Source organism: Poeciliopsis prolifica, unplaced genomic scaffold, assembly GCF_027474105.1.
Source record: "Poeciliopsis prolifica strain line A6 unplaced genomic scaffold, Auburn_PproV2 SCAFFOLD007, whole genome shotgun sequence".
NCBI lineage: Eukaryota > Metazoa > Chordata > Actinopteri > Cyprinodontiformes > Poeciliidae > Poeciliopsis > Poeciliopsis prolifica.
Genome location: NW_026562382.1, coordinates 5219937 through 5241066, shown reverse-complemented (window position 1 = coordinate 5241066; position 21130 = coordinate 5219937). Strand labels below are relative to the sequence as shown.

Here is a 21130-nt window from a genome sequence, read left to right as displayed (position 1 = left end):
CCATTTCACAATAGCGGTGAAGTTCTTCGATCAGCTCGAGGTCATCAGAGATCCGCACTCTGACAAATGAAATGCCATTCACTCTCTCTCTCCTGGACGGTCGCTGATGCGGAGGCTTTTGTGTTTGGCTCGCGACCTCCAGAACTAGACGATCGTTTCCTTTGTGTTGTCCTCATTGAGGTCGTTTCTGCACCAGCCCTCCAGCTGTTTTCGCTTCCAATGCCATGAAACGCTTCCAATGCCATGAAACGGTCCCACGACTTTGATATCATCTGCACATTTAATTATCAAAACAGACCCACATCGATATAATAACCATTACACTGTACTGATCCAAAGGTTTCAGCTCCCTGTATAGTTCTAGAAATGATGCATAGTAACATGCGTTTATTTCATCACTCAGGCTCAAATAGTCAAATTGTTATGCTTTTGTAACATGTTGGTTAGACTGTTTACATGCAACGTAACAATCAGTCATATTTCATACTTTTCACGTTGATTTCTAGGAACCAGAGCTTATTCCAGATATGCTTTGCAGGTCAGCTGTATGAATTTTTTTTTTGTACCCACAAAGTAGCAGCATTTTACCACTTGCACTCTTTCTCGTTCGTTTGTAATGTGTCATTATTCTAGACGTGTGTTTTCAATGCATACAAAAAAAGAAAATTATTGCAAATTTCATCACAGTTCCATTGTCATTCTATCTGCTCTGATGGCTTTAAACACTTTATTTTCATTTTCTGTCCAGCAGTCTGCAAGGTAATTCAATGACAGAACATAATTCTGCCAGCGAGAGATTGACATAGACATTTTTGGTCAATCATAATTGTTTTCTGAAGTGCAAATACTTGACATATCTCCACATTGACTCGTGCATTTTGTAGAAATATCGGTTAAACTTTTGCTCCAACCGACCGGTCTCTGCTGCCATGACCGTGACCCGTGTCTCGCATCAGCCAGAGAGCATTTTAGACGTAACAGAAAGCTTCTTTCTGCTTTTGAAATACTGCTCACTGATTTAGTGACAATGTTGATTTTAAACAGATGTTCAAATGAATCCTGTGGCCTTTGTCCACCCTGCAAGTCCACAGTAGACCTTAGCACTGACAAAATGTCGTTTCCTGTTCTCTCTGGTTCCTCAATTCCCTAACAGAGCTCTCACTCAGCTGCTTCAGTCTCAGGGGCTTGTGGCTCTTCAGCCGATAAGCTAAAGTCAGAAAGATGGCGTCAACGTGCTCCTTCTCAGCGGGGTCTTTGGCCGAAGTCTCGAACAGGGGGAAGTTGTAGCTGTCGGCAAGACAATGAGCGGCAGAGGCGGGCACCTGCCGATGTTCCCTCAGGTCACATTTGTTTCCCACGATGATGCGCGGCACCAGGGGCCCCACGGAGTGTTTGCTGCACTCTTCAATCCACTCGGGGATGCTTTCGAAGGACGGCAGATTGGTCACGTCATATACAAAGATGACGGCGTGAACACTGCGGTAGTAGTGCTCCACCATGCTCTTCCTGAAGCGCTCCTGACCCGCTGTGTCCCAAATCTGCAACTGGAAAAGGAGGCAGAAGCAGATTCGTTGTTGTTCAGCGCGCACAGCAATCGGGACAAGGAAACAAACAACAGCATGGTGATCTTCTGGTTACAAGAATCAGTATGGTAATAATGAAGAAAGACCTTTGACATGTGACTTGGGACTGAGCTGGTACAATAGTATTTGTAGAAGAAAAAGAAATTAGGGCTTGAGCAATTAATCATGATTAATTAATTATTAAAGTAACTGCCAACTAATTTAGGAGCTGATTAATCATCATTAACTGGCCTTTTTTTAGTAGTCTCAACAAAGGCCAATTGCTGGAGAAACAACATCCTTATTAAGCTAAAACTTTCACTTCCAGGGTAATAGCAAACGTAAACACACCCAGAATAGAAAAAGAAAGGCTTAAATGAAAGCAAATCCAGGAATAAGAATGTCCTAGTCAAAGTCCTTGCAAAATGGATCTCCGTAAATACCATTTGTCTTAAGGTGAGACAATCTGTGAAGAACGGGCATTGACGCAAGTTTCTAAATGCATAAAGCTGGTAGAGACTAGTCTGTGCTGGTATAAAAGTCAAAGAAAACAGATTTGTTTGAGAGTGAAAAGGACGCTGGTATTTTTATTTTATTTTTTGCAAGGCATTGTGTCATGAGATGAAGCGCCTGTCTCATCGAGGAGAAAACTGTTGAATGAACAGTTCCAATTATAGACTTTTGCAAACTGAAAAAAAAAAGAAAATGTTAAAGTAAAATATAAAATCCCAGATTGTGGAATGCTGAAGCCCCTTTTTTCCCCCCACTAATCAAACTGTGACTTCATGTGACGATTAGGACGCGTTCCCTCCAAGCCTCCAATAGGACCAACACAGAGCGCGTCCCTGGTTCCTCGTGGATGATTATGGACGCGCGTCACCTCACCTTGACGGCCTCTCCGTCCAGCACCACCGTCCTCTCCCTGAAATCCACCCCGATAGTTGCCTCTGGGTTTTTCAGGAAAGTGCCCCCGCAGAAGCGGTACGTCAGGCACGTCTTTCCCACGTTGGAGTCTCCAATGACTATTATCTTGAAGATTCGTGCCTTTCCACAGTCAGGCTCCGAATGAGAGGAGAGCTCCAGGGACTCATTCAGACTGAAAACCGTGTCAAATTCTTCCTCTGGTTTGTTTTCTATTGCCATGGCTCATCTCGTCGCTGTCTGGACGGCGGTAGGATATCGCGAGAACTTAAAAAAAAAAAAAAAAAAAAGAGAGAGAAAAGGCGTCGCTAGGTGTCACTCGCAGCCAGGAGGAAATCATTGGAAATAGGATAAATCCGCCTGCGGTTATTGTTTCATTGTTTTGATTTTCGGGAGTTCTTTGAGGTGAATTCGGACTACGCACATTTATATGCAATGAATGGTGAAAAGGAAAATCTCTCGCGTGGTTTAAATTCAACGTATTTTTATGTCATTTAATTTATGCTCTGAAACACCCATTTTCTAACAGCTTAATGGAAGACTTCCACATATCTTGGGTAGCTGAAGGAGTAATTGTTGCTTTTCTAGATTCTTTTTCACATTTTGTTTATATATTTATATATACTGTGATATGAAAACTATCATTAAATTTTATAGTATTAACATGTGTGGGCTCTCCAAACACTAAAGTTACATTCCACTTAAATTTATGGTTTCAGATTTTGTAAATGTGACTATATTTTACCCACATAGAGGTAAAATTGGTAGAATGAAAAATTTTACCTCAAGAAAAACATTAATTGTCAGCTTCGGGGGCTAATTAGCGACGCCTTTTTAAGTTCGCGCTCTGTTGCCTTGCAGCAAGAAGGTCCTGGGTTCAAATCCCAGCCCAGGGTCTTTCTGCACAGAGTTTGCATGTTCTCCCTGTGCATGCATGGGCTCCCTGGCTTCCTCCCACAATCCTAAAGCATGACTGTCAGGTTAATTGGTTTCTCTAAATTCTCCCTATGTGTGAGTGTGTGTGTGTGTGTGTGTGTGCGTATGTGTGCATGGTTGTCTCGCCTGGAACGCAGCTGAATCCCACTAGGGACAAGGGTGAACAGAAAATGGATGGATGGATGGGTCAACATTGATTTTCCTATTTTATTACTAACTGATCAACACATGTCACAAGATCCATCTTTTGTTTAAATTCATCGCTAAAATAGTTATACTTCATTGCACATGTTTCTCTGTACTGTAATTTCATGTACTTTCAGACTGTCAGAAGTCTGCTTTCAACATAGGTGGTTTAATACAAAAGACACCAAAATTACATTTTTTTTTTTTAGATATAATGGACAAGTTTATTTTTGACGTATGCAATAAAATCACCTAATCTGTAAAACGTAAATGTAAAGTCAAGCTAAACACTCATCGCCCCTTTGGGTAAAACAAAACCCACTGTTACTAATGTTGTATGCTGACAGAAATACCGATTCATCTCCACATCATGATTGTTTAAGCAGAAGCAGTTCGTTGAAGCAGAGTACATTTTATTTCATTTTGGAAAGCAGAAATGAAATGGTCTTTCTACACGAAAAACACATAGATCTGAATACACATGTTAAAATGAGCCACTCGTAATCACAACAAAAAGAAAGTTGAACATGGCAAGAAGGCTTTCGAGCCCAAACCTGAGACTGCAGCAAACACTGACTTTGTGGTTTCAACCTAAAAAAAAAAATCACAAAATTCACCACTTACTGAGTGCAGAATCACATCATCTGCATAGAGAAAGCCCTGTTTATCGTCCAGTTTAGTTTGGAGTCATAAACGAGAGGCACTTAAGCTGCCAGACCTCAAAATTCTGATTTTACACCGATCTGAAGTTGGCGTGTGAGCGTATGTTCAAGTTAAACACAAACTTGATCTAAAACATGTCATTATGAAACAAAACTCAGAGTACAAATAATTAAATACTACCCTCTATAGTTGTCCATATGATTAAAAATAATAAATAGGAAAATAAAATAAAAAAAATTGTTCCAGAGTTCCCACTGCTTTGGCAGAGCCAAATGAAGTCTAGAGTTTTGCAAACAGGGACATGAATACATGAGAGATGTTTAAGCACCAAGAATGGGACGAAACCCCTAATTCAAATGTCTAAAGTTCACTCTTCATCCCAAGTTATTCACGTGTATGTAGCCATCTGGCATTCCCACTGAGGCAATTGTATAAAAAAGTATAAAAAATTAACAGCTTAACGGACAAAAAAAAAAGTGTACCTGTGGAAGTAGGAAGAACACATATATGGTAAAAATAGTGTTGAGATAATGGCAAGAAAAAGGTGTCTATCCCTGTGCTGGCAGTGAAAGGATATAAATGTGTATTTTAAGAATACTTGCAGAAACCTGTAACAATGCTTTTTTTTCTCCCTTCCAATTTATGCCCTTGTGTGTTGGTCTGTCATTACACAGAGATGTTTGTTGTATTTACTTCATCTCAAAATGATGCAAATATTGTTATTGGGTGAAATAGAAAGAAAAGTAACCTCTCCCAGTCCTTAACTTATATCTTCAAGTTAAATGGCTGCTTTAATACTGAAACGTCACCAGTGGCAAACAAAAATCCCCCGTAAAAATAAATAGCCATTATAAATAAACAGTTCTTTTGACAAGGGAACATCGATTCCCTACCAGTTCTCATCAGAGAACGAACTGGAGCTGCCGGAATCGGAGTCGGCGTCCGTTAAGCCGTCCAGGTCCCAGTCGGCGCTGGAGCCGCTGTCGTCGTCCTCCTCCGTGGAGAAGCTGTGAGCGGACCCGAGGCACGCCGGGTACACGCGCGTCGACACGCACACGGGCCCCAGGGTGGACACGTACACGGCCATGATGTTCTTCCACACGTCCCGAGCGGGGTCGTACTCGTGGATGAGGACCCTGTTCTTGTTGTGCTGAAGCAGCGTCTGCGTGAGGAGCAGCAGCTTGCCGCTGTGCTGGATCACCTGGTAGTTAAGCGCTCGGCTGTCGATGGGGATGTCCCCCAGCCTCTTCCACTCCCCTCTTGCGGGGCTGTAGGCTTTGATCACGGGGATGTCGCACACGCAGACGATCTGCTCCTGGAAGACGCAGGCCTTGTGAAGCTTGTCCCTTCGGAGCGAGCCACAGTGGCGCCAGCGGTTTCTCTTGGGGTCGTAGCAGAGCATTCTCCTTTTGTTCACCACGTACAGGTGATCATGCAGAGCCACCACTTGCATTTTCCCCAAAGAGTGAGGCAGCGGGGCCACCAACGTCCACTGGTTCCTCTGGATGCTGTAGCACTCCACCTCCTTTAATCTGACGTCTGTGACTGGATTTCTTCCTCCCAGAAGGTACACGTGGCCGTTCAGGTAGCCCATCCCTGAGTGGATTCTGCCCAGCATCCTTTCCGCCAACTCCTGCCAGCTGTTGAGGACGGGATTGTACAGCCAGAAGTGTTTGGAAAGGTGGGAAGCCAAGTACAAGTTGTTGTCCGGCGTGCCGCAAACGATAAGCGACTCCATGGTGGAGCGTTTGTAATCTTGACTGCTGAGATCTTCCAAAGGCGGAGCCATAAAATACAGGTCCTCGGAGTAGGGGTCGCAGCACATGATGTTGTCGTTGGGCAGGCCAAAGAAGAGGATCATCTCCTTCGCGTTCACGCCTATTCTGTGTTTTGGTGCGTCCAGAGGCACAGACATGGCGCAGCCGTCCTCTGCAGACCTGCTGAAGAAGGATGCCAGGTATGCCTCGATCAAAGGCCTCACCGCCAAGCTCTCCAGGTAACACTTGTCCTTTTCGCTGAACAGGCTCCAGCGCACACACTTCAGCACCTGCAGGGCGTCCTCTTTACCCACAGGCGCGTTCACCTCCAGCCACTGGACAGCCGCAGAGCACACCGTCTTCTCACAGTCCACATCCAAAGTGTCGAGAGACAACAGTTCCTTAAACTGATCCGAACTCAGCTCGCACAGATCCCCTCCGTTAAACACCTGGTTGAAGTTCCTGGCAATGAAGGCCTGGGCGTTCTCCTTCAACTCCGGATTGTCGTAGGTGTCCGCAAACTTCAGCATCCCCACGCAGTTGGAGTGATCCAGCCTCCTGGTCATGAAGCCGGAGCAGGCTTTCCGGATGTACTCCAGCTGCAGCATGTTGGCCGCCGCGTACAGCCGCTGCACGTTGCCCTCCGTGATGGTCACCCTGCCCGTGTAGCAGTAATCGATGATGACCGACATGGATTCAGAGTCCACGCCGCGGATGAGCACCCTCTCCTGGGCGCTCTCGTTCAGCCCGCCCGTGAACATGCTCTTGAAGTACGGGCTGGCAGCGGCCAGGACGTTGCGGCTGCACAGAAACGCTCGACCCGCGTCAACTCTTCCTCCCTCGCGGTAATCCAGCGATTCCTCCTCTTCCTCCTCATCGTCACGCTCAACCCGGATGGTAACGTCGCCGAGCAACCGAGAGTCGTACATCAGTTTCAGCTCGTGCATCAAGCCCCGAGCGTGGTCCACGTCCTCCAGCACCTCCGGACCGTTGAAGCAACCCAGCGACGAGGCCATCACTGCAAACCCTCCCTTTTAAAGCCCAGAGTCACAAGTTGTCAGGCGGCAAACATGATGCGCTTCTGCCTACTCGTCGACGAAAATCAAACCTGGTTAAATACGCTGCAGCCGAACGTCCGCCTGAGCGTCCAAAAACTAACATTTCTCGGTGTCCAAATGGGCTCAGTCTCGCTCCTGAACGAAATGTAATCTACTAACCACAAACAGAGCGTCACTTCTTGTTGCTGTCAAAGCTCTTTCTTCTTGTTTTGATAGCAGCAAGCAGGCAGCTACAATACGGTTAAATAGGCGTCTGTTTGGAGTGGGCTGCTTCTTACTTCCGGAGATGGAGTTTCAGAATAATGCACGCTCTCTGTGAATCATCACAAATACTGCTTTTTCGTCCGCTTTATTTTCATATCTTGAGTTCCTTATAATGCTGTATAATTTTATTTTACAACATCAGCTACTTTGTTTGTTTAAAATCAAAACCTTTCTAACTCCAAAGTAGAAACTTAAATCTCTTATTTTGAAGCCTTGCTGCATGCTGAACTTGTAGGCTCTCACAACCTTGCTAGATTATGGCGCAGCCTTCTGATTGGTTTGCGAAACTGTGTCAGTTCGTGTTAGGTTGACCGAGATTCAAGCGAATTAAGTATTTAAATTATTTGATTAGCGAAAGACTCTTTCCCTGTGAAAAGCATAAATAATTTAAGGATCGAGATGGCTAAACAGACTAGTGTCATTTAACAACACCTAATAATAAATGGAATAGGATAAATATTACATCGTCTTCTACATCTGATGAAAGCAATAATTTTGTAATTAGACACAAAAGATCAATGAACGAATCCTAATAAAATGACTCCTGGACAGCCCAATGAAGCGAAACATTAGGTAAACATAGTGTGAATAACTGCACACTATGTTTACTTTCGTCTTTACTATGGTTAAAAGGTAAAAATACATTTTAAACCCATATTATTTGATTTCTGGGAAAATTTACTTGCAATTGGGTTTTAGTTACAAGATAAACCAATCATAATTTTTGCTTTGATTAATAATAATAATAATAATTTTATGTAACTGGCCCCTTTACCCAACACACCGACCTACAAGTTGCAGGAAGTCCTAAAGACTAATAAACTTTGAATTAAAATAACTCACTCTGAGCCCTAATAACTGCTTTGTAGTTTTATTGCAAAGTATTTATTTAGTTACAAGACTCCATATAAGATGCTTCTGTTGTTTGGTCAGTGTTTGGTCTAGGTTTATAATTTATGCATGTAATGTAAGATCAGTAATAAATATGACCAGATCTGCATACATGGCCTTTGTATGCAAAAGCCACGTCTTTTCAGGTGAATCTCCGGCTGAGGTCGTTGATTCTGCGCAGGGCGTCTTGGTTGCGGATGGTCTTATGGATGGTGATGATGAAAGGGAATGCTGAGGGCAGTTCCACCTTTTTACTCAACTTCTGATGACCCCAGTGGAGACAGCGCAGCCATTCTGCGAGGTCACGCCGACCTGCTCGCTCCAGTGCGTCTTGGAGTATTTTGGTCTTATTTGGCTTGTCCCATGACCGCTCATACCTGGTAATCAATCCAATATCAGAAAAAAGGAGAGAGGTGCAACATTTTCTAATGTTTGTATCCCATAGGTGATACAGTGATACAAAGTAAATTTGGTGCAAAACTACTGTGACATTAAAAAAAAATTTTTTTTCTTCTTTCAAAGAAATGAAGTTCTGAAACTTGAATGCGCAGACCCACCCCCACACACATAAATAGTACCATCTTTCCAGCATGAGCCTGGCCTGTTCGCTCTTCTCTGGTGATTTGGTGTGGAACTGGTGTATTTCAGCCCTGCTGAAACCAAGTTCAGATGCCAGAACTGCCCATTCAAAACCCAGTTGTTGGGAAATCTCCTGCAGCGTCCTCAGGTTGGTCACAGCATCCTAATTTTTTATTATTTTTTTTTAAAAAATGGCATGATAAATGCTCTAGCAATCTTAGATGTAGTGTATGTCAAGCTTGTGTATCAAAAAAAAAAGTTTAGAACTTACCTCTTGAGCTTTGTTAGGCATTTTTAGAAATACCGAGCTTCCTGCAAGTTTCCCAACAGCAGGAGAATATACTTATGGCTTCTTAACTGTACAACCCTGAACGTTACTTTGGAGACTACCCTTCAAAACACAGGCATGTTAAAGATTAGTCAGCTCAGCTCTTCCAGGGTCTTTGCTGCAGCAAACATCTGTCCGGTTCAATGCTCTGCCTGACTTCTACAGACAATGTGAAAAGTTCAATATTCCTTTTCTACATTTATCATGAAACTTTAGCTAAAAAAACAAACATATAAATCATTGGGTTTAAGGTAAAGTTATTTAAAATCCACCCCCAAAAAAAATCATTTTTCTACCAAAACAAATATTTGTTTTGAATCAACGATTTGCTCAGAATCTGATTTCAACACACGATGTTTTATGCATCCTGTGTAATTTTGATTGAAAAAAGGGCAGAAAAATAGAATCGAAAGATTATTGTCATGTTTTGTAGTTTGTGATTGTGAATAGGACCAAAATGGAGAGATGAACCAGGAATGAACATAGCGAAAGACTTAATGATAAACTTACAGAACTGGAACAAGGCAGACTTTACACATGGAAACAAAACAGAAATGTGCCGCTCAACTTGATCTTTAACAGATTCTGAATCCGTTTTGTTCCGTTTTACCACATCGGGTGAGCGAAAGAGCGGACAAACGTGCTTTGAAATGATTTATTCGTTTTAAAAATTAAGCCCCTCTTTTTTTTGTTTGTGATCCATAAAAAGCATGTGCAATATTACTGCAACAATTAAATTTATGAAATAACTGTAAAGATGTCATGTAATTACAGAAAATGAAAGAAAGTAGCCTCAATATGAAATGTGCACTCCGACACAAATGAATATCATATTTGATTAAAAAAAAAGAAAACAGAAAAAAAAAAGAAGGAGATGATTTACTTTTACAGGTGAATCATAATACCCATCTAAAGTGCTGCAAGGTCCAGCCATAAAACAGAACTGTCAAGAAACACAACACTGCTTAACAGGAAGTAACTTCATTCCAGTTTGAGCGTCTTCTTCTATGTCTTGCCACGGAATGAAAAGTAAAATAACATTACTCGCGAAATCAACCACAGAAAACCATTCAAAGCACTCAAAGCATGTACGGAAACGTTAGGCTGGAGAGAAATTTCCACTCTAACGAATTAAAGTAATAATCGTCAACAAGAAAAACTCGAAAAAGAACAAAAATAAACATAAAAGAGGATTTCTTCTTTCACATTTAGAGTCTCATTATCAGAGTATTGCCTGTTGTTATCATTGTGTCATCAGTGTTTAAGCAGGAAGTTTAGATCCAGCCTGCTGGATCCACACTTTTCTCAGTCTTTGTGTTCACATTAACAGTCCCTTTCTCTGGGAGCTCTTGGCAGCATCATTTTAAAACAGTACTTTGCTCCCATGCAGAGTAGCCCTGTGCAGCCCTCAGACTTCACCTCAGTTCGGTCCTTTTGGGCTCAGTAGCAGCCGTCTTTCCAGCTGCCGTCCCTCAGGGCGCTCAGGGCAGCCAGGCTCTTTGGAGGAGCGAGCAAACTGTGGAAAGAAGGAAGCAAGTCTACTGAGCATCTGATAAATAAATAAAAGAAAGGTTAACCCGATCAAATACAATTAAATGATAATAAGATTAGGAAACTTGTAGAACACAGAGGAAACACGTGGTGACACCCTGCTAGTGTTATCAGGCATCATTTAAAACAGTGAATGAAGGTTCTTGGACGCAGAACAAGATATGTAGAAGGATGGGCTCGCAGTTCATATATAGACCTGAGCCAGCGTCGCCCCCTACAGGTATGAGATAATTACTGCAACTACGCTGATGCTCAGTTATCACTTCTGATCTGTAGCTATTGGAATTGTTATTCACATAACCTTTGAGCACAAGTAGTTTCGCCTTGTTTCCCTCTTCTCCTCTCTGTGCTTTGCTTTCTGGGTCACTGACTGGATTTGTTGGGTTTAAAGTTTGACTTGTGTTTAATTGCAGCATATTTAAGCAGTAAAGTTCAGTGATATAGATCTGAAGCCTGTGCACATCAATCACATAACGCTTTATGCTTTTATGTCTTACAGAACAAAGCATTCTGAAGTGCTACTGGTATTGTAGGATCACACCAAACCATAACACTGGCAGAACAGAGGTCAGTAACCTTCACAATGAAAAGAAAAACTAAATTGGGAAATTTGCTTCACCATAATTAACTTGATACGGTCCTTTGAAAAAAAATAACTGATCAAAATTTATGAGTACCTACCAAATAAATTTAGTTTAATGATTAGGTCGCCCATTTTTATTGTTGTTTTCAAGTTTCACATTAAAAGAAATAAAATAAAAGAAACACACAACACTTCCCGAGTACGTTTGCATTTGAAAATGAAAAATAAAACAAAAAAAATTACCGACCAAACAACAACACAAAAAGATTAATGGAAAAAAAAACCTTTGTTGTACCTGATTGTACGGTTTGGATCATACCTGCGCGTGGGCTGCATGATTTTACTCGCACGTGGAAGTCCACTCGCCCCCACTAAGGAAGCCGGACGAGGAAGCGAGCTGCGCGGGGCGGGCGACTGGCTGATGCCGGTCTTCAGAGCATGCGGCAGCAAACCACTGGCTTTCAGGGGCTGAGGAAGTGCTGTGCTGCTCGGGATGCAGCTCAAACTGGCGGAGGTGGACAGGAAAGTGGAGGTGGGACCCTGCTGCACCGTGGGACTGACGTAGGCTGTGGCTTTCAGCTGCTGTCGTGGAGTGCTGGAGAAGTTTCCGACGCTCTGGACTCGCTGGGTGAGCTGACCTGGGGAAGGGACTGAAAACACAGTGGGAAACCCACAAGACAGGCTTGAATTATAGAAGAACCGAGCTCCGTGTGGCTGATTTATCGGTAGACACAAGGGTCTTACTGGAGGACTGGAGCCGGAGGAGCCCGCTGGACGAGTCAAAACTCTGGCTGCTCCGGAGGGAGGGCATTGGTGGTAAAGAGGAGGGGCCATTGGAGGGTGGGTTGACAGGGGAGGCCAGGCACGGAATACTGGGAACACTGGGCATGCTGGGAGCTCGGATCAGGTTGGGCATGCTTCTCCGTAGCTTGTCTATTCAAAAACGTTAGCGCACGTTAGCACGTGTGCAAAAAAGATTTACTAAAGGAAATAGCACTTATAATTTGAGAGGATCTGAGATAAAAATAAACAACAACAAAACTATAACTCAACAAATGGAACATTGTATTTCTGTTTATGGAACAAATCTGTGGAGTCATCTGGCAAGAGAAACCAAAGAGAGTAGATTTTAATATTATACAATACCCTAATCAAGGTAAAATGTGGCATATTCACTCAGTAGGAAAGATAAATTATTTTGTTTGTTATTACTTTTTTATATAAATTGTGCTTAAAGGTGTATCTCTATAGTCGATTGATGCTTCGCTTTTGTGGTTTAATGAATTGACCTTTCAGAGAAGGGTGAGGGCATTAGGTAGATGTTTTTCTACCAACTCCTCTTTTTCATTCAGAACTTTTGTTTATATCAGCATATCATCCCATCATTTTAAACTGCAGATTACTTAAACGAATAAGTAATAAAAGTTGTGCTCAGATCTTGCTGCATTGAACTACTGCATTCAAGACCTTTAGCAAAAAAAAAAAAAGGGGTTGCATGCAAACGTCCAAATTTGAATTTGCAAACAGAAAACACTCACCTGTTCCGCTCCTGTAGGCCGCGTGTGTGTCTGCGATCAGGCTGGAGGGTCCGGACAGCTGAGAGAGTCCGCTGAGTGAAAACTGGGGGGCGGCCGAGGTGCGCCTGCAGTCTCTGAAGCTGGAGAAGGTGTGAGAGTGGGGCAGGCTGCCCCGCTGCATAGAGCCCGTGCGAAAGAGTCGAGGCTGGGGAGGCGGCAGCTGGTCGTAGCCTTCGTCCTCCTCGTCCTCCTCCTCCAGGTCCAACTCACAGCGCCTGAGGGAGTGCAAGGAGAAACTGGAGCTGCGACGGCCGGCCGTGGCTGAGGTAGAGGTAGAGGCGTAGTCCTGGCGAAGGCCTGGAGGAGAGGGGATCGATACTTTTATCCTGATGAAAACACGAGTCTGAACTGTATAGTGTATACGATATATTCCGAATAGAGGCACCACTCATCTATTATTCAGCTGCTGTATAAGTAAGCCAGACTGATATAGGGCATATTTCTGAAATGGTCTGCATAATTTATGAGCTGGCTACTCAAAGTCAACGTTTCAGAGGTCACATACCTCTCTCCGTCCCCCCCATACAACAACACATCAGCATTTTCATTGTGAGCCATAGACAGAACAAGGAAGCATGAGCAGAGATACGGCACCGTCCACGAGGTACTCAGAAATCCATCTTTCATTTCAACAAAATTATTGAATGCTTTGGTCAAATGGGTTAAAAGAAAATGCTACAATTTGGCTGACTCACATTACAACTTACTGTATGTTGTGTCAACATTTGGTGGTTAGTTTTTGAACCACCAATTAATTCCTGCAATTTTTAATGTTTTTTTCACAAATTTGAAAGCTTAATGTTCATAGTTTTTCTACCAATTTCTCACATGATGGGAAGTATTTATTTATGTACTCTTTCACAACAAGATAATTATTCACACACATATAACATCCACATGTTGGCCCTGAAGGTTTTTTTTTATTTATTTTTTAGATAAGGTCCTGCTTGTTGTCCCTCAGGGTCTGGTCTTTGGGTCAGTTCTGCTCATGATGGCTATTACCGATACACAGGAGAGTTATGGGTCAAAAACTAAAGTAAAAGCTGCGGATTTTCATTCTACAACGTATACAATAAAACTATTTGTCAGTTTGTGCTTGCTGGAAACTCAGAGAAATTTAAAATTGTCTCAATCTGCAAATAGTCGCCACTTCTTAGGGTTTGCCAATTGAATTCAACTCCACTAGCAAGAGTTTGTGCTTTCAGGAAGATATAGATGTATTCCTGATGTTGATGAAAACACTCATCATGGATCTGTATTTATAGCTGCATGTATGAAAATATTTAGACTGCTGTAACTCATCCTGTCTTAACCTGCACTGCTCAGGAATTTCTTTAAAAAGATCTTTTAAATCTCTGTGAGTTACCGTAGCTACATAAAGAGTAAGTAATTTTTAAAATATACATATAAATATTTTCAGTTTACTCACTCTCCTCTTGGAGTCGTGCCATGACCTCCACGTCTGTCATGTCCTGCAGTTTGTAGCCCATGGAGATGGAGTCCTCCTCCAGCTCTGACACACCTATGTCACTGTCCAGTGAAGACTGGGGTGTGATGGCTGCGTGGCGGCGACCGACATCTAAAACGATGAAGGCGACACTCATTCTCAAAAGGTTTTTTTTTATTTATTTTTTTTATGACACCCACTAAAGACGCTCCGTGGACAGATAATACTTCCTAATTGATTCACTCCCACTAAAGGAGATGAGTGACTAACAGACATGCTGGCAGTGAGGTCTTACTGTGGAGAGCCGAGTTCGACAGGAAGGTGGGCGCTCTGTCGTTGAGGCTGCAGCTGGCCCTGGGAGGGGGAGCCGGTTGGACAACGGGCTGGACTGACGATGGCACTGAGGCTTCAAAGGAAACGAAACGGACGATATTTAAGCCTTACTTTGCTGATATTTCTACCTTAAGTTATGCTGGATTTAGTTTTTCTCCAGTTGAACAAGAGACTGGTCATCTCCAAACATCTTCAGGGTCTGACTATATAATCTCTTCTCTGGAATTCGACGTAATCTGATTCCAAGCAGCACGAAGCAGGTTATTGGAGAATCTGGGTTATGTCAATAACGGAAGCAACAACTGCTTTTGGCACAACTTTCGGATTAATTTGGATTAAAATATAAATTTGAAGTTGAAGAAGGTTACGTCTGATGATTACGCACAGAGTCTAGCGGACTTTAAATAATCAAAGTGAAAGAGCAAAACTATTTACACCCAATGGACTGTAGTGTGTTAGACCAAGATAAGATCAAAGCACTTTCATTGGTTTGGAACGACCCAGTCAAAGTCCACATCTGTAATCTGTGGAAAGATTTGAAAGTTCACAGATGTTCAGAGATATTCAGACTCCAGGTATTACCGCGCTGAAAAGCAGTTCCACAAAGTATTTCTTTGTATAAAAGTCTCAAAACCATGTATCAGTTTCCTTCCACATTTCAGTCACGTCCTTCTAAGTGTTGATCGATTTAATAAAATCCCAATAGAACACACTGAGGCTTGTGGTGGTAAAAACTATGAATAATCGCACAAGACACAACAACCTATTGATCATTCTTCTCCGTATCCCATCAACTCTGCAAAAACGTGAAAGTACTATTTTGCTCTCATGTTTTATTTTTAGATACGCACAGCAGTCTCAGGAGCATCAGAAAACCTGCCTTTATATAATGATCAACTTAATGCAAATATAACACTACTAAAACCACACCAAAATATCCAATATATATCCAAACATAATGATCAGAATTGATTGGCTTTGTTGCTTTCGCAAAGCATTTTGCCTCAGTCGGATGCTTCAGTCCGGTTTAACGGAACCAAAATTCTGATAGAATCATCCTGGAGTGAGTCCTGTGGTTAGTAGCGGTGACGTGTGCAGCTTTGTGTTACCTGGGGTCTCAGTTAGTGCAGCAGGTTTAGCGTAAGGCAGGACGGGACAGCTGAGAGTGGACAGTCCCTCTATGCAGCTGTATGGACGGACAGAGGACACTCCTCGCCACCGCTTCGCTACAGAAACAAGATTACAAGCAGTGAAGGACATGTTAGACCGACTGCTCTCCCCCGATGTTGCGCTCTCGCACACAGCACAGTTTGAGTCACTCAGGCCCATGTTAATCTGCCTCTTGCAGATCAAAATTGATATTTTAAATGATTGGATCAGAAAAAGCAAAGACGGTAAGACAGGGTTTAGCCTCCAATAGCAGCTTATTGAGCTAAACTAAATCACAGATTTATTTATTTATTTTTTTTTGGAGAAGGGTCTTAGGTTAAGCAGGGATTGTGCATTTAGGCTACATCACCATCCAAAAATGAAATTATATTCATGGACTGCTTCAGAATCTGAGCATACATCTATTTTGTTGCAAATCTTTTAAGTCGCAAATCTGCAATGCTTTTCAATTCATTACATGTTTCTGAATATTGCTAATTTTCGTCAAATCTGACCTCATATCTTAGCTGAATGCCCAACTTAAATACCTCAAATTAAGGTCGATTGAAATTTAGCAGGGCATAAACAAACTCTTCACCTTTGCAGACGGTAATATTTATCTTAAGAATTATCTTAAATGTTGAGTAAATTGCTCTTTATTGTCTGACCTGTCCAATGTGGGAAGCGCCGGGCCCATCCTCACTTATTAGCAGTCTTAGAGGTGCTCTCCTGACGAAGTGGAGTGCTTTGCATTCCTTACACAATTAGGCGCAACCATTACAGAATAAAACCGGCATTCACGGCAAGTTACAAAACTGCTGCTGGTTTGTTCAAGACACAAGGGTGTATTCAGGACCCCGAGGAGGAGAGCCAACTTGAGAGAAAGAACAAGTCCTTGAAACGTCCACACCGATGCTCATTACCGGGTCACAGGGTGGACCCAAGCCCACAGTGTGAGGACATTTAATCACAGGGAAAGAGTTTGAAAACAAAACCACGTACATGACCATCTTGTACCCATGTATGAGCTTTCACTTCAAAAGACTCTCTGAAGCAGGCTGTCGAAACTGTGAAATCTGCTTCAAATGTGCATTTAATGTAACCGGTGTTTCTATGGTAACAACATCCCCACGCATTACAGTCTCGTCCAGCAGCAAATGTTATTTATTGGCACACATATGTACCAGTTATTGCATTTATATGCATATAAGCATATAAATGCTTTTAATAATCCCTTGTCCCAGATATTGGTAATATATTTTAAAGTGGATTGTGACCCTAAGAGGTTATCCATCTGTTTCTAGATGGGCATAAGTCAGATTTGGTTTATTGTAAATTGCTGATGTGACTTATATTAGCACATAAATGACAGATTTGCAGGCTGTGGAAAATGAGGACACTCTATAGCTGTAAGTAGGAAAAATAGTGGGATTTACTAACTGTTGTGCTCAGTGTCCAGGCAAAACTACCATTAGTAAGAAAATCTGATGATAAACAAATTTAATTTGGAACTTCCAACTTTCCAAATGAAATTTCTGACTTGCGGAGATGTTCAGTTTTAACTTTTTCCATTTTAAGACTTGAAAAATGCAACTTCGGCATTCAAATAGAATGCATAATTAGCTATTGGTACTAAAGAACCTGCTGGATAATATTTTTGTCTTGAGTTTAAAGTTAGAACTCCGATTACTTAGAAATTTCATCACACCCGACTTGAGTTCATTTTAGTTGCAAGCAGAAGAAAACAGTCTAATTTTGCTAATTCACCAGGACTAGTGAGAATTACTAGCAATACAAACAAACAACAATGTATTTCTCTCAGGTTTATAAATTCAAACACTGAAGGAACAAGTTCAGGAATAAACATTACACAGTAATTAACAAAGCCAGGTTTGTAAAATATCTTACCAGGACTGACTCTTTCACATAAACCCGGGGCACAAGGCACTGCCACTGGGAGAAGCTTCACATTTTTATTTTTAATATGCAAAAGGAATGGGTGAAGGACAAGTTACTATCAAAACTTTTGACTTGCATGCTGTTAAAAATGGAAGAGGCAGAGACTTTCTGTTTCCTTATCATTTCCCAAGTTGCACTGTAATCTGCGCAATAAGAAGTCCAAATCTCCTATCATGTACAACTATAAAATGTGACTGTAGATTAATTCTGTTTATCTGAGGGATAAGCACACTGTACCTTGGTCCAGTCTGTGACAGAGCGTCATCTTAGCCAGCTCCACCTCCGGCCCAGGGTGGTCCAGGACCCGCCTGCACCACTGGAGAGGGCTGAGCATGCTTTCACTTGGTGGCTTGGCTCTGGGATTCACATACAGCCTGAGACACAGAAGCACTTCAGTCATGTTCTGCAGCCTTTACAGACAACCTTTAAATGATCTCACTCGCTGCGGTACTTAATCTTTGACAGAGAAATCTCTCACTACCAGTAGTTCACAACTGAACATAATGAGGGCTTTATGTATTTTTACCAAATGCCAGAGGGAGTTCTGAGTTTCGTTCTGTTTGAGGCAACAATCAAAAAGGATGTCCTACAAATTCAGCTTGAACCAACTGGACAGTGACCCAAACACATGAAAAATGGCTTTTGCAACGATCACTAATATTAAGGAGATGAAATGTCGCAAGCCTCTTATCACTGGGCAAATTGATGAACCCTACTTTACACTTCATATATAACATTAAGTCAACCAAGTTTAATGAGGTCTACTGACTCTGAGATGAGGATTAGTTAAAAATCCAGCCAGAGCTACATCAGAAATCGATGGTTACAGACTATAATAATGAGTATAAAATGGGACATTTGACCAGATAATATCGGGGTTGTATGTATTTGAGGTTTGACGTCGTAATAATCGGAGTTATAAATCCATCCCCAAAAATAGCAGTTGCGCAAATGATTGAAAGTCCAACATTAATATGGGAATCCCTTCAACGATGAAGGTATGCAAACCTCTGACCAACACTGCTACAGATGAATATATGAAAAAATCACAGCAATGTAACAATCTCAAGAAAACAAAAAGACACATCTAAAATGATAAGAGTTGGTTCCCTGTTAGCTCGGCTACATCTTCTTCACAGAGCGCTAAAATAACTCTAGCAAGGATCTATTCCCGGACTCTCCGAAGTTAGAGAACATAAATAAGACAGAAGCGACCTCAAATTCAACAACTAGGCCAGAGAGTGATTTTAAGGTCAGCTTGTCATGCTAGACGGAAAAAAGATAGGGCAGGAGATGAGCGCCGTACCCCATCAGTGCTGCAATCAGCTGTGTGCTACATTTTCCACATCATCACATCAGATGCGTAAAGCTGCTTCAGTAGTCAGCATGTCAGTTTGAGAGCAACCCAAGTCAGCAGCTCTGGCGCTCCGCACTAGCTCAGCCTGGGGCTGAACACCGCACACAAAGCCGAGCTGTTTGATCATAGACTGAAGGGGGTCATTGTTTCTAAATTCATCCCGGCACATATGCTGCACCCTGCATCCTAAGATTCAGGTCTATTTCACTGGAGCTCCTCGTGAAAATAAGCACACTGTTTTCCCAGTGTTTCTGAGTGTAATCCGTGAGAAGAGTAAACACCATAATCAAAGGAATCGCAAAGAGGAAGAAATCGATTGTGGGGCATTTTTCCGCAAATCACCCACCAGTCACCACGGCATTGCTATCATGTCTTAGAAAATCTGCAAGCTTGATTCTTTGCACTTTTGTATTAGTCAATTTGTGGGGAAGGATCACATTGATCAGTCACATTGATCAGAATGTGATCAGTCACATCACATACATAACAAGATTTTAGTATGAAATGTTTACAATCTTGGTAGCAGCAAATTAATTTTTGTTTCGTTTTGGATTTACAAATCTTTACAGCAGCTTGAGACCAAATCTGTCAATTAATATATCTTATTTGTTTACAAAACAAACACTAATTGTAGCTTAAAATAATAGTTGCTGAAATAACCAGAGATGCTGTAATCAGACTGTTCCTGGCCAATGTTAAAGTTCAGTTTTCTTTGCCAGTGGTTCTAGGGAATGTAACACAAAGATGAGTTCAAAGCTGTTGTGGTATTTTTGATAGCGGCACAAGCTTTGAGTCCACCTAAAAATCTAGGGATGGCGAGACTGTCCCCACTTGTGCATCAAAGTATGAAAATTTCGCTCTTTAGAAAGCGTTAAAATGGATTTCATGATCAGCTTGCTCTTCCAAAAAAAAAAAAAAAATCACAAGTATGTAGTTTTGATATACTTCTCAACACAAAAGCTTTGTTCACTTGTGCCACGGGCTGGCCCAGACAATAATCAAAAAGAAAATATTAACCGAAAAAAATAAATACAATAAACCTCTAGCTTATTGTGTTTTAGTTACAATGCAACAATTGTTAATCTTGAGCAAACAAAGATCACATGTGAGGTTCCTCAGAGCTCTGTTCTTGAATATTTCATGCATGTTACACCAACAGCTCAGACTGTCTTATTATTCTTTTAATATTTTTACTGTAATTTTCTTTCCTTTTGTTCTTTTTTCTCTCTCTTTTTTTTAATAAATCATGCTGGATTACCTTGTATATGAGGGGTGGGGAAATAAATAAAAATAAACATGTCTTCCCTATTAACGTCTGTGAACACAAGTGAGACAGAGTTTTTCCATATGAATTTATGCAAAGCACAAACATGCGTCCACAATAGGCTGTCCGACGTTACAACAGTGGTTACCAGCTGTCGGGCTCTCCGACGGGGAGCACGGCGTTCAGGTCCAGAACATCGACCTCGTCCAACACGGTCGTGTCGCCGCCGCCGCCGCCGTCCTCCGCGGCGGCGCCAGGGGACGCGCAGCTCGGCTGAAAATACGCGAACGGCTCCTCCGCCGGCGCCCGCGGCGCCGAGAAACACGGCCGCGTCGGACTCGACGCGTCGTACTTGCAGGAGAAGCCGTCGCTCGGACACGCCGCGGCCCCGTGCAGACACGACAGCGAGGTGTGGGGGCGAGGGCCGACCGAGCAATTGTTGACGGCGTTCGCCCGGCTCCGCAATTGTTCGTTCTGCCGCTCCAATTTTCGGACCAGCTCCTGGAGCTTCAGCACCTCCAGCTCCGCGTTGGCGATTTTATTGTTGCCGTTGACGTCCGCCATCCTCGGGGGGTTCAGCACCTCTGCCTCCATTTGCTAACAAGCACATTGAGGGGAGCGGAACGCACGGCCTGCTGTCAGAGGGTCTCTTTCGATTCAGAGAGGGTGTCCAGATTCCCCCTTAAAGCCACTACTCAGAGAGAGACTCACACTGATACTGATGCTGCTGCTGCTGGGATGACTGCACAGCCTGCACCTCATTGG

At 42.5% G+C, this 21130-nt stretch overlaps 4 protein-coding genes across 5 annotated transcripts; all 4 read right to left on the bottom strand.

The window, feature by feature from the left end:
• Positions 1-353: 353 nt before the first annotated feature.
• zgc:101559 (Ras-related protein Rab-33B-like) lies at positions 354-2720 on the bottom strand. The gene is made up of 2 exons (XM_055032242.1): positions 2448-2720; positions 354-1544 (listed from the first exon to the last, which is right to left on the bottom strand). The coding sequence occupies exons 1-2, from the start codon at positions 2703-2705 to the stop codon at positions 1098-1100; spliced, it is 705 nt and encodes a 234-aa protein (XP_054888217.1). The 5' UTR covers positions 2706-2720; the 3' UTR covers positions 354-1097.
• A 1062-nt stretch (positions 2721-3782) lies between these two features.
• On the bottom strand, positions 3783-7340 carry kbtbd7 (kelch repeat and BTB (POZ) domain containing 7). The gene has a single exon (XM_055032434.1). The coding sequence runs from the start codon at positions 7039-7041 to the stop codon at positions 5158-5160; it is 1884 nt and encodes a 627-aa protein (XP_054888409.1). The 5' UTR covers positions 7042-7340; the 3' UTR covers positions 3783-5157.
• A 909-nt stretch (positions 7341-8249) lies between these two features.
• On the bottom strand, positions 8250-9184 carry wu:fc50b12 (uncharacterized protein LOC103911624 homolog). Its single transcript, XM_055032029.1, has 3 exons — positions 9089-9184; positions 8817-8980; positions 8250-8615 (listed from the first exon to the last, which is right to left on the bottom strand). The coding sequence occupies exons 1-3, from the start codon at positions 9107-9109 to the stop codon at positions 8381-8383; spliced, it is 420 nt and encodes a 139-aa protein (XP_054888004.1). The 5' UTR covers positions 9110-9184; the 3' UTR covers positions 8250-8380.
• Positions 9185-9663: 479 nt separating this feature from the next.
• Positions 9664-21072, bottom strand: slain1a (SLAIN motif family, member 1a). Of its 2 annotated transcripts, XM_055032027.1 has the most exons (9): positions 20514-21072; positions 17982-18118; positions 15746-15862; positions 14599-14709; positions 14286-14435; positions 12818-13153; positions 12024-12212; positions 11599-11929; positions 9664-10661 (listed from the first exon to the last, which is right to left on the bottom strand). In XM_055032027.1, the coding sequence occupies exons 1-9, from the start codon at positions 20957-20959 to the stop codon at positions 10586-10588; spliced, it is 1893 nt and encodes a 630-aa protein (XP_054888002.1). In that variant the 5' UTR covers positions 20960-21072; the 3' UTR covers positions 9664-10585. The 2 variants fall into 2 exon arrangements, with proteins under 2 accessions (XP_054888002.1, XP_054888003.1); XM_055032028.1 differs by lacking the exon at positions 12024-12212.
• Between the last annotated feature and the right edge of the window lie 58 nt (positions 21073-21130).

Bases quoted from the DNA above. Each gene is read 5' to 3' on its own strand.
- zgc:101559 (XM_055032242.1), bottom strand. From the start codon at position 2,705: ATGGCAATAGAAAACAAACCAGAGGAAGAATTTGACACGGTTTTCAGT. The intron at 1,545-2,447 runs GTGAGGTGACGC...CTCCTTTTCCAG, and splicing joins TGGACGGAGAGGCCGTCAAG to TTGCAGATTTGGGACACAGC.
- kbtbd7 (XM_055032434.1), bottom strand. From the start codon at position 7,041: ATGGCCTCGTCGCTGGGTTGCTTCAACGGTCCGGAGGTGCTGGAGGAC.
- wu:fc50b12 (XM_055032029.1), bottom strand. From the start codon at position 9,109: ATGCCTAACAAAGCTCAAGAG. The intron at 8,981-9,088 runs GTAAGTTCTAAA...ATAAAAAATTAG, and splicing joins TGCCTAACAAAGCTCAAGAG to GATGCTGTGACCAACCTGAG. The intron at 8,616-8,816 runs GTACTATTTATG...ATTGATTACCAG, and splicing joins AGGCTCATGCTGGAAAGATG to GTATGAGCGGTCATGGGACA.
- slain1a (XM_055032027.1), bottom strand. From the start codon at position 20,959: ATGGAGGCAGAGGTGCTGAACCCCCCGAGGATGGCGGACGTCAACGGC. The intron at 14,710-15,745 runs GTAACACAAAGC...TTTCCTTTGAAG, and splicing joins TGCACTAACTGAGACCCCAG to CCTCAGTGCCATCGTCAGTC. The intron at 13,154-14,285 runs GTGAGTAAACTG...CCTCTCCTCCAG, and splicing joins GGCACGACTCCAAGAGGAGA to GCCTTCGCCAGGACTACGCC.